The 26,471-nt window shown below is 52.1% G+C and overlaps 2 protein-coding genes across 5 annotated transcripts; one reads left to right on the top strand and one right to left on the bottom strand.

Annotated features, from left to right (window-relative positions):
• Window positions 1–3,937: 3,937 nt before the first annotated feature.
• On the bottom strand, window positions 3,938–25,811 carry POFUT2 (protein O-fucosyltransferase 2). Of its 2 annotated transcripts, XM_063640484.1 has the most exons (10): window positions 25,636–25,790; window positions 23,645–23,895; window positions 21,404–21,579; window positions 20,810–21,051; window positions 20,359–20,469; window positions 16,264–16,330; window positions 15,177–15,302; window positions 7,999–8,179; window positions 7,603–7,726; window positions 3,938–5,654 (listed from the first exon to the last, which is right to left on the bottom strand). In XM_063640484.1, exons 1-10 carry the CDS (start codon window positions 25,764–25,766, stop codon window positions 5,501–5,503), a joined length of 1,563 nt encoding a protein of 520 aa, XP_063496554.1. In that variant the 5' UTR covers window positions 25,767–25,790; the 3' UTR covers window positions 3,938–5,500. The 2 variants fall into 2 exon arrangements, with proteins under 2 accessions (XP_063496554.1, XP_055135926.2); XM_055279951.2 differs by lacking the exon at window positions 20,810–21,051 and having other exon boundaries at window positions 21,435–21,579; window positions 25,636–25,811.
• LOC134736817 (uncharacterized) lies at window positions 5,559–24,369 on the top strand. 3 transcript variants are annotated; one of them, XM_063640487.1, is made up of 4 exons: window positions 5,559–5,704; window positions 21,987–22,054; window positions 22,554–22,631; window positions 22,729–24,368. In XM_063640487.1, exons 1-4 carry the CDS (start codon window positions 5,646–5,648, stop codon window positions 22,746–22,748), a joined length of 225 nt encoding a protein of 74 aa, XP_063496557.1. In that variant the 5' UTR covers window positions 5,559–5,645; the 3' UTR covers window positions 22,749–24,368. The 3 variants fall into 3 exon arrangements, with proteins under 3 accessions (XP_063496557.1, XP_063496556.1, XP_063496555.1); XM_063640486.1 differs by having other exon boundaries at window positions 22,554–23,649; XM_063640485.1 differs by lacking the exon at window positions 5,559–5,704 and having other exon boundaries at window positions 21,510–22,054; window positions 22,729–24,369.
• Window positions 25,812–26,471: the final 660 nt, after the last annotated feature.

Genomic DNA, 26,471 nt, shown 5'->3' with positions numbered 1-26,471 from the left:
GACCAAAAACCTTATAGCTAAGATAATTTTCCAAAAAAGGATGTAAATGATGTTATTAAAGACGCTCTGTCCCCCGCACCCCATGAGCCAGTGTTACCAGAATCTATGAACACATCAGACGACTCATTGGGCAACTAATGAACTTACACGTTTACAAAACAGTATTGGTGGGGAAACATTTCAAGGGCAGCCAAAGAGGCACAACTGCCTTGTGCTGTTTGTCCAAAATTCAACCCAGCAAAGACAACTCAGACAGTCCCAGGCCATTCTGACCTGCCAAGTGGACCCTCTGAGGTTTGGCAAATGGACTTCATCCAGCCGCTGCCTCTCAAGACCGTAAATATGTCGTGATGATGTGCATGTTCCCCTCCTGGGTAGAAGCATTCCCTTCCTGATGTGCCACTGCCTCAGATGCTGCAAACTCTACTAGAACGGATGCTCCCTAAGTGACGGGCATATCTTCATAGGCAGTGACGAGGAGCTCCACTGGCCAGGTCATAAAACAAATCTGTGAAGTCTGGTCCACATTACAGCGCTGTCATTGTGCCTGCCATCCCTAGTCTTGCAGACTGGTGGAAAGCACAGATGGCATCGACTGGCAAAATTTCAGGAAGCACTAACATTGCCCCGGCCAAAGGCACTTCCTCTGGTCCTTCTGAATCTAAGGTCTGCACCTTTTGGAAACTGCAAGTTGTCACCTTTTGAAGTTATCACTGGAGGGCCAGTGCATAGAGTCCCTTCTGCTTTTAATAGTCCACTGATTAAAGGAGACATGCTCCAATATTATAAAGGAATAATGAAGGCTATCCACGCAAGTCAGACCCTAGTCAGACAATCTTTACACAGTGTGTTCCCAGGAGATAAGGCACCAGACATCACAGCCTTCAGCCTGATCATTTTCCCTACTGGAAAAGACACAAAAAGATTCCCTTCAACCTCAGTGAAGAGGCCACATCAGGTGCTCCTTACCAGTCCCTGTGCTGCCAAACCAAAAGGTGTCGGCCTTGGATTCAGGTTTCTCATTTAAAGAAACCTCTACCCCTGCCGGAATTCAGACAATCACCTCAAATGAAAACTGACCCGAAGGTGAAGCAGATGACAGTTGAGCTTGACTGAGGTCACGTCCCCAGTGAGGGACATGACTCCCTGGGACAAGTCCCTCCCAGCAACAAGGGACAACATCGTATTCACCAACAGATCTGTGATACTTTCTGGAGGAAGAACTTGATCAAAAGGGGGAAACGTGAAAGAAAAGGAAGTCGCTAATGCTAAGGCTAAGTGGAACTGGGCGGCCGCGGGAGGCCTGCACTCACACAGCTGACGGCCAGTCCACAGGACGTGCCCGTAGACTTGGACCAACAGCTGAAGTCAGCCCCTGACGGCCTTCACATCTCCCAGCTGGGAGTGCCCTTAAAAACTAACCCATCAGAATGGGTTTCAGTTAGGATTTCTGCCCAGCCGATGAACTATCTCCAAAACCCCTTTGTGGAAATCCCCTAGACAAATCTCTCCAGGCCGGGCGAGGTGGCTCACACCTATAATCCCAGCACTTTGGGAGGCTGAGGTGGGCGGATCACCTGAGGTCAGAAGTTCGAGACCAGCCTGGCCAACGTGGTGAAACCTCATCTCTACTAAAAATACAACAATTAGTCGGGTGTGGTGGTGCACACCTATAGTCCTAGCTACTCAGGAGGCTGAGGCAGGAGAATCGCTTGAACCCAGGAGATGGAGGTTGCAGTGAGCCGAGATCACGCCACTGCACTCCAGCCTGGGCAACAGAGTGGAGACTCCATCTCAAAGAGAAAAACCAACTCTCCAGTGTTTGCCTTCTAGGACACTACTCAGGGCCACCCTGACTCAGTTTACCCGAATCACAATTCTTTGTTTCCCAAATAAATGCTGTAGTTAATAGTATTAAAAGTGAACAACGAAAAAGCAGATTCAAAACCTATTCAAATGGTTCTAACTCAATGTGTTAGTATAGTCACCGCTGCTTACTGAAAACGCACACTTAAACTTGGTCTACTCCAGGAAGATGTGCGGAAAAAGGGTGAAGGGTGAGCCATTGGGCCCAGCCCACCACAGGACGGCCCCCTGTTCTCGTGTGTGCCCGAACTCACAGTGACAACACGCTGGCCATGCCTCTGCATGTTGTTTTGGTGTCATCTGCATTGCACTGGAGTGAAACAGGGTCAGGCTGCCACCATTCACACAAATTTTAAAAATGAAACCTTTATCAAGGGAGCATCTTTGGACTGTTTTTAAAACCTTTGGAACCATGACTTGGAGCTGGCAGAATAGGCTGTGGCTGTGGACTTCAGCACTACCAACAGTGCTTAAAACACTATGATTTACATCCATTCCAAGTTGCAAGTCCATCTTTTCTTCCTGCAACAAAAGACCATTAGCTTAAAACAGGGAGCGGGTTCCATCATCCTTGCAGCAGCTAAGACAACCCCTTGGGGCCCACCTGGGCTCCCAGCCCCACCTTCCTGGATGTTCAGACCCAGCAACTCCTTCCAGGGATACCGCAGGCACTCGGGTCCTCTTGTTAAATTAAATTTGGCCTAAAGCTGCCTCCATTCTTTGAATTCTACCTAGTGAATTGCAACCTAACGAAGCACGTAAACAAACTCAACCTAATGAGTCTATGCTTGTAACAAGTAGCTGAGTCTGTCATAAGCTGCCAGTGGGTCAGACCACACCCACATGTGGCAGATGCCCAGCCATAGCTAATCAGGCTGTTTCCGTGCCTCACTTCCGTGTTCTGTCTGTAACTGCTGCCTGCCCATGCTGCTGAGTGGAGCTCGCTGAAGCTGTCCTGGTTCTGAGTGCAATTCATGAACTGTTCTTTGTTCAAATAAACTCTAAAGTTTTTCTTTTTTTGAGACAGAGTCTCACTCTGTCACCCAGACTGGAGTGCAGTGGCACAATCTCAGCTCATGGCAACCTCCGCCTCCCGGGTTCAAGTGATTCTCCTGCCTCAGCCTCCCAAGTAGCTGGGATTACACACATGCACCACCATGCCCGCTAGGCTAATTATTATTATTTTTTTAGTAGAGACGGGATTTCACCATGTTGGCTGGTCTCGAACTCCTGACCTAAAGCAGTCCAACTGCCTTGACCTCCCAAAGTGCTGAGATTACAGGCGTGAGCCACCGCATCCAGCCTAAAGTTTTTCAACACTCTTGACCATTGCGTCTCACCCGGACCACGCAAAAGCCTCCTCACCAGCCTCCGGCTTCCAGGCTATTCTCTGCACAGTGGCCACATCACACCCTACTCTGCTCAGACCCCGCAGCGGCCCTCCTACCCACACATCGTCCTGATGCATCACTGGCCCAGCAGTTCCATCTGGGACACCAGCTTCTCTCCGCCTTGGCCGTACGTACCCTGGGGGCCTCTGTATTCATTGTTCCTGGCCATTGCGTGTTACAGCCCCCCTAGCCTTCCTGAGCCCCTCCCACCTCCTCCAGGCTGCTTTCTCCACTCAAGTTCTGCAGCATTTACCAGCACCTGGCACACAATCTTCTCACTGGCTGGTCTTTTCCCACCACAAACTCACAAAGGCCATACTGCCATCTCCTATGTGCCTAAAAACCTGGCAGTTTTCAAACTTTGACAGCTGAGGGATTCTTTCCCCAAAGAGGCCTCCCAGCAGCCTAATGAACGGAGGAGGGCTGGTTGCTGTTGATGATGATGAGGCCTTGCAGGGCCCCTTGAGCAGACCCAGGCCACACTGGGGGCCCAGGGGCTCTGCAGAACTGGTGTCCTGATGTAGACGCCACAGCACTCACAGGCCAGCAGGAGCGGCCCCTACCCTGTTCCTCCATGCCTGGATGCCTGGTCACCATCCGCTTTCTGGGAGATCTGAAAAGGTTCTTCCACCTTCTGCTGTGTGGCAGGAAATGAGTCTAATGAGTCTACACTCCACAGCTACCAGCTACCATAAAGCAGTTTATTTCTCTTAAAAAGGAAGGTACATGGTCACAGTCCAAAATGTTTTATACAGCTCTCAGCCTGGAAAATGCAACTGATGAAAAAGGCACTGTTTCTAGAACAAATGGAAAAAGAATAAATATGTCATCATTTACCCTGCACAGCTTTGAGTAACACCATAGGACCCTGTCACACATTCAGGGTCAATTTTAAAAGCTTGAGAAGACACAGCAAGGTGATGTCCTAGACTAGCCAGGCTCCGAAGGGAAGAGCTGTCTGTCCCTCCTCACTGTCATCTCTGTCCCACAAGTGTCCATGTCACTGTTCCTCTAGCAGATGTGGAAAGTGGCTGGTCAGTGAGGACTCGGCCCCCACCAGCCTGACTGAGGGTCACATGACACCATGGTGGGAAGTCACAAAGGGTAACGGGCCAAGAGGGCGAAGGGGGGGGCTCCCTGACCCTGAGGACCCCTGAGGCACTGCTGCACCTCCCATGGATTGTGTCCAGCATTGCCCTCTTTGGAGATGCCCCTCGTGGTGGTGGCACAAAGACCTAAAAATGATTTCTGTAAAATGGGTACGAGGAGCTCCCTGATAAAGCAGCTCATCCTAGACAGCCTTTTGTAGTTAGTGTAACTGTCCTTCCTCATTTCTAGTTCTCAATAGCGAATGGTAGACCCGGAGGCCCCATGTGCACCTGCCAGCCGGCGTGAGGGAAGGGCTGTCAGGGCAAGGGCGGGGCAGCCAGCCGGGCGAGGGAGGGGCGGCCAGCCGGAGAGAGGGACGGGCAGTTGGGGTGAGGGCGGGGCAGCCAGCCGGGCCTGGTGTGCGGAGCGGAGCTGCAAGTTTCCTATAGACAATCCACTGAGTGCCCCAGAGACGTCACTGAAAAACTTGCCAGCACTCTGTGCCAACAGTAGGGCCTGAACTGTCATCCCTCCACGGGGCTCCCTGAGGCCTCAGGCCCTTCCCTTTGCAGTGTAGGTCTGCCCTGCACACATCCCAGGAGGAAACACACAGGCAGCCTCCTGCTGCGTGGAAGGCAACGGAGGGATTCATGAGGCCCCTGGTCGCTCTGCAGACATTTAAAATGACGCTTCTCCTTCCACCAGCTCCCAGGGAAATGTCAGCCCATGTCCACCTGACGGAGGGCAGCTCACCCGCCTACACCTATCCTCAATGCGCTTAAAATATGAAGACATGAAAGGTGGCTGGAAAGGCCGGAGCTGGAGCCTGACAAACACTCCTGCTTCTGGGTCACCACACGGGCCCTGCTGGCAACCGAGCTGTGAGTTCACAGACGCTGCCTGAAAAAAACCGCCGCCCCCGAGAGCAGCGGAGCCTCTTCATCAGCCATGGCAGCTGGAAACGCCGAGGATGGAGCACAGCTCTAGACGCGTTGCACCTCTAGATGCGTGGGGCCTCTTCTGGGCCTGGGACCCTGCGAGGGACGGTCCTGTCCGTCCAGCTCCTGGCTGGCAGTAGACGGTGACTCCACGGTGACAGAACCTGCATCCACCTGCGCCAGTCGGGTCCGGGGAGCGGCCCCGGAGGAGCCTTCTCAGTAGGTGATCTTCCAGTGGGTGGGCTGTTCACACGCCTTCTCTTGGTCTCCGCAGAACCTGTTGTACGTCGTCTTGGGGTCCAATCCCAGGATTTCTCTTTCCTCATGAATCCGAAAAGAAAATGTTGAGACTGAGGTGCCGATGAAAAACCTGCGAAGGATCACAGAGGTTCCGGAGTCAGGGAGAACCGAGAGGAGCAGGTGAGTGAAATGAGTTCCACAGTTACATGGAACTGACACAGCCGCCCCCCGAGCACCCGCCAGCCGGCCACCCCCTTGCTGGCACCCCTCGCTCAGATGCCCTCGACATCTGCACCCTGAGGTGCTCTGCCTGGTGCTGCAGCCCCATCCACACCCCACGGTCAGCAGCCGCCACGCTGCTGCCCCGCCGCATGCCCCCCGGGAGCCCTCCTCTCTGTCACCAAATCCCAGGCCAGGCACGCCAGTGCAGGTCAGATACCTCCTGGGGGTCACACGGTGAACAATGAGAGATTCCTACTAATCACGACACCGTCTAGCCAGGGCATGGGGGTCCTTATCCTGAGGCACAGCAGACATCACAGAGGTCAAGGCCTCCTCCACACACGCTGTATGGGCTGGTGGGGACACCCTTCTCCAGGGGTTTCTCCAGACCTCGGGTCAGTGGCCTGCCCATTCCTCTGGCTCCTACACACTTGGTCTCTGGCTCTCCAGTGGCACTTCATGAACAAGCAAACCCCAGAGATGTTTCCAGAGCAAACGTGACATGCACAGCACTGTACACAGGGCCAGCAGGCCACACAGGCCTGTATGCTGCTGGGTGGGGGCAGCACTGGTGGGGAGACCCTCACCACCCCACACACAGGAGGCTGCCAGAGCAGGCCGCGCCGGCCCGGAGGCAGAGCAGCTTCAGTGAGCCAGGCCAAGCGCTTTGCGCAGCTGAGGGCAGGAGGCTGAGAGCTCAGTCCGAAGCCTCCCCACAGCAGGCTTCCTGGGCTGCAGAGACAGCACCGCCAAGGTCGCAGTCAAAATCCCAAGGCCACACCTGAGAAGCAGGGGCGAGCTCGTGACTGGGCTCCTGCACACCTCCGCCCTGACCTAAGAAGTCAGCACTGCATCCTGTCTGCTTAACAGGGAAGGGACCCACGCCCTGCAGACAGCATCATCCGGAGCCTCTGTGGGTCTTATACACAATGCCTGGAACACCACAGGAAATAGCAGGTGTGTGAAGAGGCACCGGCTTAGGGCGCTCAGCATTACTCGGGCAGGAGAGAGACAGACTAATCCACAGAGACGCACGCGCATGCACAGTGCTAACCACGGGGAAGATCATTCCCTCTACTTTCATTTTCCATTTAACTCAAACTGTTTCACCCTAAACCCAACCTTCGTCTCCTATGCAGATGGGCAGACAGGTCTTTGGAGGAACAGAGGCCCAGGCCTACCTCCCACAGCAACCCCAGAGGAATGACTGCACGCAGGGCCCACGCTCCCGGCCTCTGGGACACTCACGGCGCCCCACGGGAACGATCGCACGAGCGCCCACGCTCCCGGCCTCGGGGACGCTCACGGCGCCCCACGGGAACGATCGCACGAGGGCCCACACTCCCGGCCTCTGGGACGCTCACGGCAGCCCCACGGGAACGATCGCACGAGGGCCCACGCTCCCGGCCTCGGGGACGCTCACGGCAGCCCCACGGGAACGATCGCACGAGCGCCCACGCCCCTGGCCTCGGGGACGCTCACGGATGCTCAACAACACACACAGCACCAAGGACGTGCCCAAGCCCAGGGCATGGGCAACTCAGGGCAGGGGGCAGACGGGCAGAAACTGGGAATGACGGGAAAATGAGACGAGGTTCTGAGACGAGGCCAGCTATGCCAACAGCCTGCTATGGAGGAATTCTGTGTGAGAGAACTAAAGAGGCAAGATGAACAATTAACTTCAGCCAGGGAAACACTGAACCAGATGCTATAGGAGACTCGGACGAGGAGGCAAACAGTATGGAAATGACCACTGTGAACACAGGCGACCATCTGCTCTGACCCAAGTACTTGGGACGAAGGACCTTTGAAAGCCACCTGACCCGCTCTCGGCCGACAGTGAAGTGGGCAGGCACCTGGCATGTGAGCAGATCCACTGGTCAATAATCGCAACGCCTCCGTCCTTGTAGAGCTCCAGCTCCTCCCACGTGGGTTCAAACCTCACCATCTCGGGTAACAGCTTTTTTAGCTCTTCATATTCTGCAAAGTAGAAGGAGAGACCCTTTGAACTGGGATCCTCCGGTAAGGACAGATACGTGTCTCTTTAGCAGAAACTCATGCGTACTTGGCTTCTGGTTAATTCGTTAGGAACTGGCTCCAAAGGTGCAGACACACAATTCAGCTTCACCCTCCCGGGAATTACAGTTGAAGATCATGCAGACCTTCATGGATCTGGGTAGTTCTAGGTCTACCCAGAACAGAACCAGGGATCAAGAAGGAAGGAAAGAAACGAAAGCATTGAAGCTCCATACCCTTTCTGACGGCATCTGTGGCCACAAACACCTTGTCCAGCTGGTGGGTCTTCATGAGGCTGCGGATCTTCCTCACGGCCCCTTCCAGACTGGGCACATCCTCTCTGTGACCCCAGATAAAATCTTTTCTTCTCAGGTGGACTCCCAGGTAGGGGCCCCCTAGCGCTGAGCCCAGCTTGACCTAGCAAAGAACCACAAGGAAATGCAGAAACTGACAGGCGGGCTCGGGGCTCATCCTGGGCACCGGGTGGGACTTGAGATGCAGAAGGATGACCATTTCCATGTGGCCTCCTCCATGGGGTGGCCTCCAGGAATGTCTAAGGGATTCAGGTGGAATCTCGGGGGCAACGAGATGTCTTTCTAAGAAGAAGTGAAGCAGTATTAATTACCAGAGATCATTTTATCTGAGGTAAGGAAAAATATTTACAAAGAGAACAGCATGTGGAGGCTCACGCTGTGAACTTTTGCTCCGAGAACCACCGCAGGGACGTGCCAGAAAGAGTTCACGGATCCTGTGGACAAGGCAGCTCACAGCTGCAAACTCCCCGGGAGCCAGAACGCTCTGCTGCCCTCTTCACAGCGCCACCTCCTGGCTGGAGGCCACCAACGCAAACGGTTACAGCAAATTCTAACAACAACCCTGCTCCAAGGAAGGAGAAAGCAACAGCTAATTCCACCACCTGCAACATCCTGGCTGTCCACAGGTCCCAAGTCTGTCCACATGACAACTTCACTGCAGCATAACCAGCATTCGAGAAAGCCAGTGCACTCAACAAAACTAAACCAAGGAGCCCCCCAGAGTCCACTTCACTCCCCCGCCACCTCCAGCAGAGCAGGTGCTGGTACCCACGGCTGGGAGACCTGAAGACGGGTCACATCACAGGACTCTCCGCAGACATTCCCCAGCACCATCCCAGGGCCTGGTAGCCCCACTGGGTGGCTAGACCCAGAAGAGCAATAATAATCACTGCAGCCCAGCTCTCAGGGAGCCCCATCCCTAGGGGAAGGGGAAGAGCACCACAGAGCACCCTGTGGAATGAAAGAATCTGAACAGCAGCCCGTGAGTTCCAGATCTTTCCACTGAAGTAGTCTGCCCAAATAAGGAGGAGGCAGAAAAGCAATTGTGATAATATGACAAAACAAGGTTCTATAGTACCCCCAAAAGATCATAGTAGCTCCCCAGCAATGGATCCAAACCAAGAAGAAATCTCTGAATTGCCAGATAAAGAATTCCGAAGGTTGATTATTAATCTACTCAAGGACATACCAGACAAAGGTGAAAACCAACTTAAAGAAATTAAAAAATATATATACAGAATATGGATGAAAAATGCTCCAGATAAATAGGTATCATAAAGAAAAAACAATTGCAACTTATGGAAAAGAAAGACACACTTAAAGAAACGAAATACACTGGAAAGTTTCAATAATAGACTAGAACAGGAGAAGAAAGAGCTTCAGAGCTCGAAGACAAGGTTTTCAAATTAGCCCAATCCAACAAACAAGAAGAAAAAAGAATAGTAAAAAAAATGAACAAAGCCTCCAAGAAATTTGGAATTATGTTAAACAACCAAACCTAAGGATAATTGGTGTTCCTGAGGAAGAAGAGTAATCTAAAAGTTTGGAAAACTTATTTGAGGGAATAATTGTGGAAAACTTACCTGGTCTTGCTAGAGATCTAGACATCCAAATACAGGAAGCTCAAAGAATACCTGGGCAATTCATTACAAAAAGATCATCTCCTAGGCACATAGTCATCAGGTTATCTAAAGTCAAGATGAAGGAAAGAATCTTAAGAGCTGTGAGCCAAATGCACCAGGTAACCTACAAAGGAAAACCTATCAGATTCACAGCAGATTTCTCAGCAGAAACCCCACAATCTAGAAGGGACTGGGGTCCTATCTTCAGCCTCCACAAACAAAGTAATTATCAGCCAAGAATTTTATATCCAGCAAAACTAAGCTTCATAAATGAAGGGGAGATCATCTTTTTCAGACAAACAAATGCTGAGAGAATTCACCACTACCAAAGCCAGCTCTATAAGAAATGTTAAAGAAGTTCTAAATCTTGAAATAAAACCTCAAAATACGCCAAAATAGAACCTCCTTAAAGCATAAATCTCACAGGGCATATAAAACAACGCAATGAAAAAGAAAGAAAACAGTATTCAGGCAGCAACTAGTATGATGAATAGAATATAGTACCTCACACCTCAATACCAAAGTTGAATGTAAATGGCTTAGAGGCTCCACTTAAAAGAAACAGAATGGCATAATGGATAAAAATCCACCTGAAAGCTGTGAGGCAAAAGTCTTCAAGAGACTGACCTAACACATAAGGACTCACACAAACTTAAGGTAAAGGGGTGGAAAAAGATACTCCATGCAAATGGACACCAGAAGCGAGCAGAGTAGTATTCTTATATCGGACAAAACAGACTTTAAAGCAACAACAGTTAAAAAAGATGGAGGAACATTATATAATGATAAAAGGATCAGTTCAACGGGAGAATGTCACAATCCTAAATATACATGCACCTAACACTGGAGCTACCAAATTTATAAAACAATTACTACCAGACCTAAAAAATGAGATAGACAGCAGCACAACATAAGTGGGGACTTCAATACTCCACTGACAGCACTAGACAGGTCATCAAGACAGAAAGCCAACAAAGAAACAATGGCCTCAAACTATATCCTGGAACAAGTGGACTAAGATATTTACAGAACATTCTACGCAACAGCTGCAGAATATACATTCTGTTCATCAGCATATGGAACGTTATCCAAGATAAACCATATGACTGGCCACAAAACAAGCCTCAATAAATTTAAGAAAATCAAAATTATGTCAAGTACCCTCTCAGACCACAGTGGAGTAAAACTGGAAATTAAATCCAAAAGGAACCCTCGAAACTATACAAACACATGGAAATTAAATAATCTGCTCCTGATCTTTGGGTCAACAATGAAATTAAGAAGGAAATTTAAAAATTCTTTGAACTGAACAATAACACTGACACAACTTATCAAAACCCCTGGGACACAGCAAAAGTGGTGCCAAGAGGAAAATTCACAGCATTAAATGCTTACATCAAAAAATCTGAAAGAGCACAGACAATCTAAGGTCATACCTCAAGGAATGAGAGAAACAAGAACAAACCAAACCCAAACCCAGCAGAAAAAAAGAACCAAGATGAGGGCAGAACTAAATGAAATTGAAATGAACAAACAAAAAAATACAGAAGTTAAATGAAACAATAAGCTGGTTCTTTGAAAAGATAGACAACATTGATGGACCATTAGTGAGATTAACGAAGAAGAGAGAAGATCCAAATAAGCTGAATTAGAAACAAAACGGGAGATATTACAATTGATACCATAGAAACACAAATAATCATCCAAGGCTACTATGAACACTTTTATGCGCACAAACTGGAAAACCAAGAGGATAAATTCCTGGAAATATACAACCCTTCTAGATATAAACCAGGAAGAAATATAAACTCTGAACAGACCAATAACAAGTAGTGAGATTGAGACAGTAATTTAAAAATTGCCAACAAAAAAAGTCCAGGACCCAATGGATTCACAGCTGAAATCAGACACTGAAAGAATAAGTGGTACCAATTCTACTGAAACTATTCCAAAAGACAGAGAAAGAGGGAATCCTCCCTAAATCAACAGACCAATATCCCTGATGAACACAGATGCAAAAATGCTCAACAAAATACGAGCTAACCGAATCCAACAACATATCAAAAAGATAACACACCATGATCAAATGGGTATCATACCAGGGATGCAGGGATGGTTTAACATATGCAAGTCAACAAATGTGACACACCACCTAAACAGCACTAAAAACAAAAATCATATGATCATTTCAATAAATGCAGAAGAGGCATTTGACAAAATCCAGCATCGCTTTAAGAGTAAAACCCTCAGCAAAGGTGGCATAGAAGGGACATACCTCAAGGTAATAAAAGTCATCTATGACAAATCCAAAGCCAACATTATACTGAACGGGGAAAAGTTGAAAGCATTCACCCTGAAAACTGGAGCAAGACAAGGATGCCCACTCTCACCACTTCCATTCAACATAGTACTGGAAGTCCTAGTCAGGGCAGACAAGAGAAAGAAATAAAGGGCATCCAAATCAGTAAAGAGGAAGTCAAACTGTCACTGTTCACTGATGATATAATCGTATACCTAGGAAACCCTAAAGACTCATCCAAAAAGCTCCCAGATCTGATAAATGAATTCAGTAGTTTCAGGACACAAAATCAATGTACACAAGTCAGTAGCACTGCTATACACCAACAACCACCAAGCTGAGAATCAAACCAAGAACTCAACTCCTTTTACAACAGCTGCAAAAAACAAACAAACAAAAACAACAACCAAAAAAACCCACAAAGCTTGATCTCTACAAGGAAAATTACAAAACACTGCTGAAAGAATTCATAGACAACACAAACTAATGGAAACACATCCCATGCTCATGGATGGGTAGAATCAATATTATGAAAATGACCATACTACAAAAGCAATCTATCAGTGCAATTCCCATCAAAATGCCATCATCATTCTTCACAGAACTAGAAAAAACAAAATCCTAAAATTCATATGGAATCAAAACAGAGCCTACATAGCCAAAGCAAGACTACTAAGCAAAAAGTACAAATCTGGAAGTAGACAATAACTTCAAACTATCCTACAGGGCTATAGTTACCAAAACAGCATGGTACTGCTATAAAAATAGGTACCTAGACCAGTGGAGCAGAATAGAGAACCCAGAAATAAAGCCAAATACTTACAGCCAACTGATCTTCAACAAAGCAAACAAAAACATAAAGTGGGGAAAGGATATTCTATTCAAAAACGGTGTGGGGATAATTGGCAGCCCACATGTAGAAGAATGAAACTGGATCCTCATCATCAACTCAAGGTGGATTAAAGACTTAAATCTAAGACCTGAAAATCATAAAAATTCTAGACGATAACATCAGAAAAACTCTTCTAGACATTGGCTTAGGCAAAGAGTTCCTGACCAAGAACCCAAAAGCAAATGCAACAAAAACAAACACTGATAGGACATAATTAAACTAAAAAGCTTCTGCACGGCAAAAGAAATAATCAGCGAACAGCTCCCAGAGTGGGAGGAAATACTTGCACACTTTGCATCCGACCAAGGACTAATATCCAGAATCTACAAGGAAATGAAACAAATCAGCATGAAAAAACAAATAATCCCATCAAAACGTAGGCTAGGGACAGGAATAGACAATTCTCAAGATACACAAATGGCCAACAAACATATGAAAACATGCTTAAGCTCACTAATGATCAGGGAAATGCAAATGAAAACCACAGTAGGATACTACCTTACTCCTGCAAGAATGGCCATAATTTAAAAACCCAAAAATAATGGATGTCAGCACGGATGTGGTGAAAGGGATACTGTGACACTCCTGGTGGGAATGTCAACTGGTACAACCACTATGGAAAACAGTGTGGAGATTCCTTAAAGGACTAAAAGTAGATCCACCATTTGATCCAGCAATCCCACTGCTGGGTATCTACCCAGAGGAAAAGAAGTTACTATATGAAAAAGACACTTGCACACGCATGTTTATAGCAGCACAATCCACAGCTGCAAAAACATGGAACTGGCCTGAATGCCCACGGACCAATGAGTGGATAAAGAAAATGTGGTATATATGGTTCCAGCCATAACAGGGAACAAAATGAATACATTTGCAGCAACCTGGATGGAGCTGGAGACCATTATTCTAAGTGAAGTAACTTAGGAATGGAAAACCAAATATTGTATGTTCTCACGGGAACTAAGCTATGAGGATGCAAAGGCATAAGAATGACACAATGGACTTTGGGGACTCAAGGGGAAGAGTGGAGGGGGTGAGGGATAAAAGACTACATATTGGGGACAGTGTACACTGCTCGGGTGATGGGTGTACCAAAATCTCAGAAAACTACCACTTTATCCATGTAACTAAACACCACCTGCTCCCCAAAAACCATTAAGCCTAAAAAAAAATGATAAAATAAGCCAGGCACGGTGGCTCACGCCTGTAATCCCAGCACTCTGGGTGGCCAAGGCGGGTGGATTACTTGAGGTCAGGAGTTTGAGACCAGCCTGGCCAACATGGGAAAATCCTGTCTATACTCAAAATACAAAAATTAGCCGGGTGCGGTGGCACGTGCCTATAATCCCAGCTACTCGGGAGGCTGAGGCAGGAGAATTGCTTGAACCTGGGAGGCAGAGGTTGCAGTGAGCCAAGATTGTGTCACTGCACTCCAGCCTGGGCGACAGAGTGAGACTGTCTCAAAACAAAACAAAAACAAAAAACAAATTAAATAAAATTAAAAATAAAATTTAAAAGAATAAGAAAAAACACTGAAAAGAAATACAAGTGGGATAAAAATGAAAAAATCTTCTGTATTTCTTCCCCAGTAAAAACTGTCCAAGTAACTTAATTATTGCTGGAACAATGAATGCTATTCCACTTGGAAATAGCTCAAATACCCCGTAAAGAACAAGCAAGTAAAATGATACTTCCATGAAAGTTTTGTTTAAAAAACACTAAAAACAGACACTGAAAATGCTTAAAAACAATATCAAGTTGAAAAAGCAACACATTTGTTGAAATTATATCACAGAAAAACCCAAACTTTCAGAAAACACTTAAAAATATATACATAGAATAAAAAAAGGATGATTCTAGACCAAAATAGCACTGATGGTGCTTTTGGGCGAGTCCAGGTGAACGCTGCTTTTTTCTCGTTATCTATCAAGAGGGAAAAAGGCCGAACGTGCCTCTGACCACCTCGAGCTCCTGCTTCCGTGCTCCTGGCCTCGCCGCGCTCTGAGAACACCTTTGAGTCTGCTGGGCCTGCCATGACTGCCCGGGTTACTAAAGGTAAACCAGGCCGAGTGACTGACTCCCTGAGTCTGCACATGACGAGGGCTCCAGGGTCCCGGTGCTTCCCGAGAGCAGGTGATTACCGTGACTGACATTCCGGAGAGGCGCCGAGGCATCCACGCCGACAGACACGCCAACCCTGCCGTGACTTTACATTGAAGGCCTGAGTTTTTGGGCATCTCCAGGGAGACTTTACCTTTTCTCTAATTAACAAAAGGGAGGGGGCTACCTTCATCTTCGTCCAGTCCTCCTGGAAGGGGATCCTGTCTGCGTCGTCCGTGGAGTTGAGGTGTCTGCTCCTGAACTCGTCTCCCACCTCCCGCAGGTGCCTGGCAAACACCATGCTGCGACGGGTCTGCGGAAACGGCGACGGCTCGGCTGAGAACACGCCTGCCCACCACGCAGCCCTCCCGGAGCGGATTCTCCCGTCGCTGCCACCACCCACCCCCACAGCTGGAACAAGCCCCTCGGACATGTCCCTCATCGATGGTCGCCCGGGAAGCAGCGCTGTCCACGGTGGAGGCTCTCGGAGGGTGTCCTGCATGAAGCCAACACAGGGCTTGCCCCCCACCCTGCCGGCTCTGCCAGCCCCGCCGTGGGAAGCTGTGGCACACACTGGGCTCAGCTGGCCGTTGCCCCTGGCTGGCACAACTGTGTGCAGCTCCTTCCCCTCAGTCTCTCCCCAACTCGACTTCTGGCTTACTCGGTTAGCACATCCTGCTTTTGCCAAACGGGGTGGGACTGACCTACACAAAGTCCCACATGAGCAGGGACTATGTCTCCTGCAGGCAGCTTCCGGCTTTACAAGCTGCTGCCCTGGTGAACATGTCAGCAGGCCTGCTGTGTCCACGGGAGGGGGCAGCCGCTTCCCACCCTCTGCTCCCACTCACTCACAGAACCAGGGGTGGCTATGGAAAGTCACCCCATCAACGCGGAAATCAACGCCAACGGAAAAGACCCGCTGCAGAAAATAGCCACACCTTTCAAAGCTAAAGAGAGGAGAAAGGAGGGATCTACGTTCCAGCCACTGACGGAGTCACTGACTCGGGGGCTGACTCCAGGGGGCTGCCACCGCATTCAGGGCCTGTGCCATCAGAGGGGAGAGCTGGGTGGCCCTGCAGGCTCCCGAGGACCTGGCTCTGCAGCCAGGAGACTCGGGTGGCGCAGAGTCACCGCAGTTGCCCAAATCCATGGCTTAAAATTATGATTTTAATCAGCAAGGTTCAAAAAGAGCTGTCGACTGTTTTAAATTTTCAAAAACTAAATAACGGGCAACATACACTAATTTAGAAAGATGCTCCCGAGGAAACACTCACATCCCAGTATTCTTTCCCTCCATAGTGGTCATGAAGTAGGTTCTCGGCTCTGTCTAACATCACGGACCTATTTTTAAACAACAGAAGAATAAACAGTTATGAGTTAAGGATGATGACATTCGCACTCTCAGAGCACAAACTGGGAGAACCCTGGGCTGAGGAAGCAGAGACCAAGTCTCTGAGGGACACTAACCAGGGTGCGTTGGGCGGTTATGGCTGAGACACGGGCAGGCTGCCGTCTGGCCTCCACACCACAGTTCTGAGAGGGCTTTAATGCCTACTGTCAACTGAGAGAATGACATCAGAGAAAAGTATCTCCTAATTTGAGGAGTGTATTTGATGGTGGGCAAAAGGCTTGGAATCCAGGATCCAGCAACGGCTATGGCAAGCTGCAGGTGTGCCTGAAGAGGGGAGGGTGGGGGAAGCTTTTCTTTGGCGAAAAGAAGAGGTTACATAAGCTGCTTGGAAACAAATTCACTGACTCGAGCTCAAAGCCAGAGCTGCATCTGTTCCGTGGTAGAGACGCCATTCCTGGGCAGGCATTCTTTCGACAGCATCTCATCCGAATTACTGCAGCCCTTGTCCAGTAGCAAACCTACTCCCAGGAATACCTGCATATGACTGAAACGGCGGCTGTGAAAGTTGAGGTGCGTGAATCACGTGAGGAACGTCCTGGGCTTATTTCAGAGAGCCCTCCAGCTGGCCTTTATCCCAGAGTCGCAGGCAGGTGCCTCCTCCTCAGTGCCTGCCTTGCTCCAGTTTGGGTCTGACAAGTCATCCTGGTGCCTGTGACTGTCACGTTACCTAATTCCACGTGGGAAGTGCCTCTCCTATTCCAGCCACTGAGCCAACTGTCTCAGCAAACTCCCCAGGGCTCTCGATGCAAAATAAAAATGAAACACACAAAATGGATCATGAGCAAACAGACCTGAATATTGGGGTGGTAAAGTTGGAATACAAAAACCCAGAAATGTTTAAGGAAAAATAAAAATTTTAATTTTGGCCGGGCGCAGTGGCTCACGCCTCTAATCCCAGCACTTTGGGAGGCCAAGGTGGGCGGATCACGAGGTCAGGCAATTGAGCATCCTGGCTAATGCGGTGAAACCACGTCTCTACTAAAAATACAAAAAAATTAGCCAGGCGTGGCGGCACATGCTAAAAGTAGTCCCAGCTACTTGGGAGGCTGAGACAGGAGAATCACTTGAACCCGGGAGACAGAGGTTGCAGTGAGCCAAGATGGCGCCACTGCACTCCAGCCTGGGCGACAGAGCAAAACTCAGTCTCAAAAAAACAAAAAACAAACAAATTTAATCTCTACAGAGAAAAAATGAGCAACATATCTAAGTTGGCATTTTATAGAATAACATTTCAAAAGGCTTTTAAAGTGTAGTTGTACTGAAATCAAAGAAACACAAACGAACACAGCAAGGATTCCACACTTCGCTATTGGATCCACACAGATGTAAGCTCTCGGCCCTCATGGCTGCCTGGGAACCAGCTGTGCACAGCCACTGCAGGGACTCTGAGGACTGCACCAAGGGCACACCCAGCCATCCTCTTCTGGGTGGTATCCTACAGTTTTACGCCCTCATGGTTCACACCAAGACTCTTCTACAGAAACCTGGAAACAACCAAAAGCCACATTGTCTTCCATCTGTACACAGACGGCTGCAAAAGAATGAGGTGATGTCCACGTGTCGTAATACCCAGGTGAGTGGCTGGGTGGGAAGAAAGGGCAAACTGAAAACCGCATGGAGAGCACACGTGTGGTGATTCCACGTGTATTTCAAAAGACGGCCGCATGCACAGGTGGCGATGTGAGGCGATTTCTGGAGAGATGGGCATAGCTGGATTCAGTGGGTGCCTCCGGCCCTGCTTCTAATGCCGTTTTAAGGGCTTTTTATGAAATGCAATACTGCACTTCAAGACGCACATTCCGCACAGGCGCGGGTAGACAAACTGCTCCAAAATGAACACGGTGCAGCCCCCACCCGGGTGGAGGAACAAGGAGGAACAAAGTGCTTCACACACTTGCTCTGCCCCGTCCTCAGGGGCCTCCCGGCATCCTCCCATCTCTCCCTCCGATGCACAGGACTGTCTTTAACCTTCATGCACGTGGAACATGACTACATTTATCTTTTTATTCTTTTTTTTTTACTGGGCATTGTATCTTGATTTGTCTTTGTTGAACACGGCAGCAGTCTGCCCATCTTCAGTTGTGGACCTACCCCACTCTATCCAGTGTGCGGCTGAGGGGTGCACGTGTTTTCCTTCCAGTGTGCGGCTGAGGGGTGCACGTGTTTTCCTGGTCTGGGGAGGCCATGAACGTTCCTGGGCGGGGTCTGCGGGTGCATGTCCCGCATTCGGGGTGCACTGGGCTCCCAGGGTTTTACTAGATTCTTCCTCCAGGAGCAGCCTTCGAGCCCCTGCAGGCCTGTCCTCCGAACGGGGGTTGGTTTCCTGAGCATGACAGCACTGGGGGCACCTGCTCGCATTAACAGCAGCTGTGCTTACTCCTGAATCGCACGGATCCTGCCTTGGACTCGCCTCACCCCAGGCTGCCCATCCCTCACTCACTGGGTTTCGTCTCCTGTATCCCAGAGAGTCCTTAGTTCATCAAATGCGCTGCAGGACCTCCTTCTCTGAGGCCTGTCTCCATTTTTCTAATGGACAAAAGTTCTTGATTTTAAAGTAACTGGCTTTACCAATCTTTCTTTTTTGGTGCATGCTTTTCCCATCTTGTTGAAGAAAGCTTTCTGCCCCAAGGCGGTAAGGCTCCTCTCCTGACGGCTTGATAGCTTCACCCTCCCGTTAGGTTTTAACCCCCGGAAGAGACTTTCCCTGGGTGCTGGGGGCAGATAACCTCACCGCCCATCAGCCATCTCCTTTTCCACTGCGCCTTTTCCCACTGCTCCCCGGCAGAGGCGTTTCTCCTAAATCAGGACCATCTAGTTGGAGGCCCCCTCTGGGCTCAGCTCCATTCTAACCTGTAAATGTGAGTCAAAAAAACTGACTGGCAAGACTGTTCCACAGGCCCCAAACGTAGGCAGATTGGCTTCCGAAACCCGGATATTTTCATGAAATGAACCCAGTCCCAGGACAACATTAAAGCTGCATCTCAACAACCGAAACAATTCAGCCTAGTTCCCTCCACAACCTCTGAGTTCTGCCTTTCTGCAACAGCCGGGCTGGCTGAGCGGCAGACACGCGGGCCTGTGCCGGAGCCACCTGCCTTCACAAACGCCCACAGCAGCTGAGACCATGTGGTCCCGGCCCGCTGGGGCCAGTGGCAGCTGTTACCGACCAGGGTGATACCGAGCCAGCTGTGATGTGCAATAGGATCGTGGCTGCCACAGCCTCTAGAGGTGCACACAGGGCACGACGGCAGACAAGGCAGCCTCAACGTGGGCAAGTGCGAGGGGCACCCATGCCCTGCTGTGCCCCGTCTGTGGGAGACGCTCACAGCGCCTGCTGGGGGATTCAGAAGAAGATCCAAGGGAGGTGACGGAGAGGGTCCCAGTCTGCAGCACGTTCTAAGAACGTGGCCATCAACAATTCCCTCCAGAGTTTATGACATCAGGTACTGACTTGTCTGCAACCCCAGCCTCCTGGGTGGACCCCCGAGGCCCGGCTCACCAGGCCGGCAGCCACTCGGGGCAGACGCATGGCCAAAGGTGGCTGCACAATCCTCCCCAGACCCATGAGGCAGAAAACAGATCAAACAGTGGGTGCTGGGTGCGAGGAGCGGGGAGGTACTGGTAAAAGCTGCCCAAGTGCTACAAATGTTGAACAGTCTCATGGTGAGCCCCCCGCCGCCCCCAGCCCAGCCCAGCCCCTCCCCGTGCACCCAGCTGGGCCAAGCCCTCACTTCTGTGCCCCTCACCCGCTGTCCACGTCACCCATTGCACCCACTGGGCTGTTTCACGGAGACACATGCAACCACTTCCCTAACCACCACCCCCCAGGGCCCCCAGGGTCCACTGTGAGGTGGGTGGGCCAGGGATGCAGGAGCACGGGCGGAGTGCCCCCAGCCTAGCACGCACGGAGGAGGCGCCACAGCCTCCAGGCTGCTCCCGAGGGGAGCGGGGCACTCACCGGGCTGATGTGTTTCTCAGAAGCAGGGGCGCCACGATGGAGGCTGAGCCCTGGACGGACAGACAGGAGACGTTTAGACCCCTGGTCTCCTCATAACCCCAAAACCATCCTCTGGAAAACAAAACCCAAGGCAGCTCTATCAGTTTCTTTTGTTCACGAGGAAAACAAATCAAGGCTAGACACGCACACACTGTGGCTTGCTCCTGATGAAACGTGGCTGCTTTAGGAAAATTACTGATCGTGACTGCAGATCGTGACATTCTAGTAAAATTTTAAAAGAATCCCACAAGTGTCTCTCAGGCTGATGGACCACTGAGGCTTTCCCCATGATGGGGCTGGCAGGATGGCCGGAGAGGCAGAGGGAGCCGGACAGAGACAGCCCTGTGCACCTTCAGGGCCAGCCTGGCTGTGACCATCAGCCAAGTCAACCACGCCCTTCCCAAGGGCTCACCTGCCATGTTTTAGAGCCAGCTGCCCTGGCACTGGACACATGGAGGCTGTTAACTGACAGCTTTTCCACGGGAGTCCTGGCAGTGTCCGAGCCTTTAATGGCAATCGACACTTGGGACTGACAAGACCTCCATCCCTGTGGCAACATCCAATGCGTGAAAAGACACAGGGAAAAAGGCACGTGGTCTCAGCCAGGTGTTCATCACAGCCCATTCTCGAGGCCTCAGCACAAAGGGGACCTGCCTGTTAAGGACGAGGAACAGTGTGGGCAGCCACAAGTGCTTCCACCACGAGGGCCGCTGCAACACTGTGAGGATGCCCAGGAGGGGACGCCCAGAACCCTGCATCAGCAACCAGCATGGGCAGCGAGGGCACTGCGCGGGAGGGGGTTGTGGCCAGGGGAGTGGGGGGTGAGGACACCGTGGTGGGGGGGAGGCAGGGTGCTGCAGGAGGGGCGAGGGGCACCTGCGGCGGCAGAGAGGAGTGGGGGGGTTCCCTGAGGTGGGGGGGAGCGGGGCGCCTGTGGCAGGGGGAGGCAGGGGGCACCTGCGGCAGGGGGAGGAGGGCGCCTGCGGCAAGGGGAGGCGGGGGGCACCTGCGGCAGGGGGAGCAGCCTCAGCAGGCACCTGTAGTACTCGTGCTTGTCCTGGGAGTACAGGAGCTGATCGATACACGGCCGCTCGTCCACCTTCTCTTCCCAGGTCCCTTCTTTCCACCCCTCTGCATAACTTTGTAGGACGTAAACCTGGTCAATGAAGGGCCCACCAGACTCTGAAAGATACGAAGAGAAGCCGGGCAGTGTGACAGCGATCAGAAGCTCACTTACGGACAGGCATCAGCCACCAGCAGCCGACTGTTACTACTGTACACCACCCTATTCCCAAAGGGACTGTAGGAGGCTCACAAAGGCAGAGACAGGGCAGAGCACATGCCGTGAGGGTACCCGGCCGACAGCGTGCAACAGCAGCCAGCGGGGGGTGGCGTGGAGCTGGTCCCCGATTCCCCGGCCCCACCCCTGCCTGTCTGCAGCAGGCCTCATCCTCACAGGGGCCCGTGTGAGCCCATCTGGCCCTCACGCCCTGGTCCAGGCTGTTCCCCGCCAGAACCACTCCCCTTGGGAGCTCACCCATCCGGCCCTCTGTGAGGCCACTGTCCCCTACCCCCTTGGTTTCCCACAGTGCTCCTCACCACCTCGGCCACCATCTACTGCACTGGTGTCCTGCCTCCCCCGCGGACAGAAGCTCAGGTGAGCAGGAGTTGTGCCTCTTACCCACGGCCCAACCCGCACCGAGAAGGTGTCACTGCGACGCCCAAGAGCTCAGCAATTAAGATCTGCTCAAAGGCGGCAGGAACAAAGCGGGAGGGAGCACCGCGCAGGTGAAGTTCTGGGGCAGGAACAAAGCGGGAGGGAGCACTGTGCAGGTGAAGTTCTGGTGTCCTTTTTGCTCACTCACGACTGGGGGCTAAGGGCTGCATGGCCTAAGGGTCCGAGGCCAGAGCTGTGGGGGCTCCTTTTACGCTAGTGGGAGGTGGTGAAGATCCTGCACACTGGGCGCTGTGTTAGCCACATCAGGAGCTCACTGTGTGCAGTCTCCTGGCAGCCTTGCCCTAGGACAGGCACCCAGGTCCTTCCCCACCTCACAAGCGAGGAAACAGCTCAGCAAAGCCCCAGGCTGGTGGATGGCAGGTAAGTGTGAGACCAGCATATCTGCCTCAGAAGCTCATTACACGGGGTGTCTTCCCAGACCTTCCCAAGCACTCAGATGCCCAAGGCCCAGACCTGTCCGCTTCCCTGTCAGGAAACCCACTGGTCCCAAAGGGAGGTAAGGATACCATCTCCGGGTTCCTATTACCTAGTGTTCAGACCAAGGGCTGGCTGCAAGTTAGACCAAACACCCAACCACAGCTTTCATCTTCCAGGACTCACAAGCAAATTTTAAAGTCAACTCAGGAACGAATGCACTCTAGGAACGCTTTTTACAAGCAGCAGACTTTCTGACTTGGTATCAACAAGGATGTCAGAGGTTACTCCCTGTTGTTGCATGCCCCTAGCACTCGCAAGACTGACCCTGACACAGAAAACATTTCAGAGTGACAAGATCTAGGGTGCAACGAGAACCACATCCTTGAAAAATGACGACACGGGAGGCACACTCCTTGGCAGGGAGCAAAGGTCTCTAAGCCCCAAGAGTGGCTGTCGAGTAAGAACTCAACAGGTGCTAGAAAGCAGGAGCCTGACTCAAAACTAACTCATTTGTCTTCAAGGCCTCTCAAGTGCAGCAGCAAAGCATCACTTACTTTTAAATGTATCGCTTCCAAACAACACAACACAAAAAGCTCTAAATACCTTCATTCTAAGAAGAGTTTTAATTCTTCTCTTAAAATCAAATGAAAAGATTAGGCAACACAAAGTTAAACAAGACAGACCTTTATCCCTGGTGCTGCACTGAGACACCACAAAGTGTACTCCGCACGCAGTGCATCTTCCTTAACGTAAAACAGCCTTTCGCACAGGGAGTCGAGTCCTGTCAGTACAAGACCCAGGGGTGGCCGCTTCTTAGGTTGTAAGGGCGGTTCTAACTGAGGGGGCACAAAGCTCATCCACTTCAGGTCCATTTCCCGAGAAACATTTTGGGAAGCTCACTGCAGCGTGGGAAAGGGACTGTGCTCCTGAGCGGAGCAGGTGCTGCCACAGGCCTCAGGCAGCAGCGCTGGGTGCTGGCGGATGCTGCTGAGGCTGGACGCAATCATAAGCCCAACCTGATGTCTACCTTAGAAATGACTGCCTGGCCCTAGTGAAGCAACCACGGCCTCCCAGCGTGCCACTCGGCCTCACCTGCGATGAACTGCTCATACTCGATGACGGGGATGTTTTTATTGAGACTCGGAAGATCAAAAAACTCAGACCAGGGAATCCGGACCTGGTGGATGTCAGGACTCTGCCAGTGATAGAGGCGGCCCCACGGAGGCAGGACAAGCACCCACTCCTCCGTCTTCAGCAGAGTCTTCAGGAGAGAGGCGATTCGAATATAGACATCCCTGCGCAGGTTGAAGCCTTCCGGGGGGTTGACGTCATACAGAAGATACCTGAGCAGGGAGAAGGAGGACCACAGGTCTGGAATGCTGAGGTTTCCGCACGGAAAACCCGACTGCTCAGAAGTCTCAACGCGTGGCCCGACTCCAGGCACTTACGATGGTTCCTAGTTTGCGAAGGCAGTGAGTGGCCTACCTGTTTCTCTATGACCAGCTACTTACGGAGCCTGTAAGCAGAAGCAGCAGACATGCTAACATCCTTTTAACAATTAGCAATAGTTCAACACTAAGGCCAGAGGAATCCCAGTGACTGGAACCGAAGAATCAGTACCCACATGGTTCTCAAACTGTTTGGTCTAAAGACCCCTTTACACTGGAAACAATGATTGACGGCTGGTTACGTGCACTATGGCTATTGATAGGTCCTATGTTAGACGTTAAAGCTACAAGTATTTAATTCAGCTAAAAATAATAAGCCATTACATGTTAACAAAAATCACATATTTAAATAAAAAATAAGTGTATTTTAAAAAAAGAATTAGTGAGAAGAACTGTGATGTTCTTAATTTTTGCAAATCTCTTTTGGGTCTGGTGACAGCTGGATTCCCATACCCGTTTCTGCATTCAATCTGTTGTGACACCACACATGAAGTGGTTTCTAGGAAAACTCCACAGTGCACTCATGAGAAGTGAAAAAGGCGTATAATACGCTGGTACTACTATTAAAATGGCTACAAAAGCGCAGAGATCCCGGACACACTTTAAGATCACTGCCCTAGAGGAAGGACACAAAGCGCCCCAAGGCACAGACAGGTCCCCAAAGGCTACAGAAACCCTGTCCCTGGCGCTCTCCTTTCCCTGCTCTGCGCTGGTTTTCCAGACTCCCATCGTCGCGAGTGAAGCTGCGTGCAGCGCCCAGGCCTGGGAACGCCACGAGAGGCCGTGCGCACCTCTGCGTCCAGGCCCCTCTCGGGGACCGCTTGGAGACCCCACAGCCACAGGGCGGCCGCGAAGCTCGTCTTGGCCCTGAGAATTCACTGCGGACCGCCCGCCCGGCACTGACTCCTGGCTCCGCACACCCAGGCCGGGACCCGTGTCACTTGCAGGGGCCTCCGGAGCCCGCCCACGCTCAGCCTGAGCAACCCGGCGCCCTTCCTGGGCTCCCGAGGCTGCGCCCCCGGCCTCGCAGACAGCAGCGACGCAGCCCCGACTACAGCCAACCAGCTGGCCCGACCCTGCCCCCATCCCCCGCCCCATCCCATTCCCCGCCCCATCCCACTCCCCAGGCTCCGGCCCCGCCCCTGCCCCTGCCCTGTCCCCATCCCATCCTTCCTGGCCCCGGCCACCGCCCCACCCCCATCCCATCCCTCGGGCCCCCGTTCCTGCCCCCATCCCACCCCTCCTGGCCCCAGCCCCTGCCCTGCCCCCATCCCATCCCATCCCCCTGATCCCTGCCCCGCCCCCATCCCGTCCCTCTTGGCCCTTGCCCTGCCCCCTGCCCCGAGACCATCACCCTGGCCCCTTACTCCGCCACATTCTGTGCCCCAGAACCCTGACCCCATCCCATTCCCCTGGCCCCTGCCCCCTGACCCCACTCCATCCCATCCCTCTGGCCCCTGCCCCATAACTCCGCTCCGTTCCATCTCCCTGGCCGCGGACCACCCTCCATCCCGTTGGCCTGCCCCCTGACCCCATCCCATCTCCCTGGCCCCTGACCCCGCCCCGCCTCCATCCCATCCTCTGACCCTGCCCGGCCCTGGAACCCCAGCGTTGGCACCGTGGACGCGCGTTTACCGTCTGCGGGAAGCCGCCCCCGATAGAATGTCGGCCGCCGACTGTCCGGGCCAGAACTCCTGGCCGGAGGCAGAAGCCGGAGGCCAGGACGCTGCACCCAGCAGCAGGAAGACGAAGCTGAGTGCCGCCATGGCCCCGGGCGGCCACGCACTTCCGGCGGCCGCGCCCCGCCCCGGAACCACGCCCCGCCCCCGTGAAATGCGTTCCCAGTAGCCAGGGCAACGCCCAGCTCCGCCCTCCGCGCGCTTGCGTTATGTGCCATCACCGGCAAGCCGGGGCGGGAGGGGGAACTGCGCGTGCGCGGATTTTCCGCCCTCCTGACCGCCGCGGCCGGAGGTTCCATTGCAGACCCGGAGGCCGTGGCTGTGGTGTGTGCCGGTGCTGTCGGGGGCGACCTGGCGCAGCCCACGCAGGAGCTCCTGAGGGTCCGCGAGGCCGAGAGATCCGGGGGTCGGGAGGTCCAGGGGTTGGGAAGTCGGTGGACACTGCAGGCCAGTGGGGAGGGGGCGCGAGACTGGGGGCCAGGAGGGCTGACGGCTGGTGGCGCGGGGCGGGCCCGTGGGGAGGAGGCCCGGGGCTGGTAGGGGCGGGAGGGCTGGACGGTGGGGGCGGGACCCGGGGGTGTGGTCCGTAGAAGGGGCGGGCGCCGGGTGCTCTCGCCCCTCTGGAGCTGGGGACAGGGCGGGAGCCGCGCTTGAGAGCCTGGGTTTCTAGTCGGGGGGCGCCGTCGAGCTCCACACCTGCGGCCTCCTGGGTGCCCCCAACCCTGGAGCCCCGGGGAGGGGGCACCCGGGCTGAGGCCTGGCCCTCCAAAGAGCTCTGGAGGGACTGCGCTA

Source organism: Symphalangus syndactylus, chromosome 5, assembly GCF_028878055.3.
Source record: "Symphalangus syndactylus isolate Jambi chromosome 5, NHGRI_mSymSyn1-v2.1_pri, whole genome shotgun sequence".
NCBI classification, from domain to species: Eukaryota; Metazoa; Chordata; class Mammalia; order Primates; family Hylobatidae; genus Symphalangus; species Symphalangus syndactylus.
This window is presented reverse-complemented; position numbering and strand designations above follow the sequence as displayed.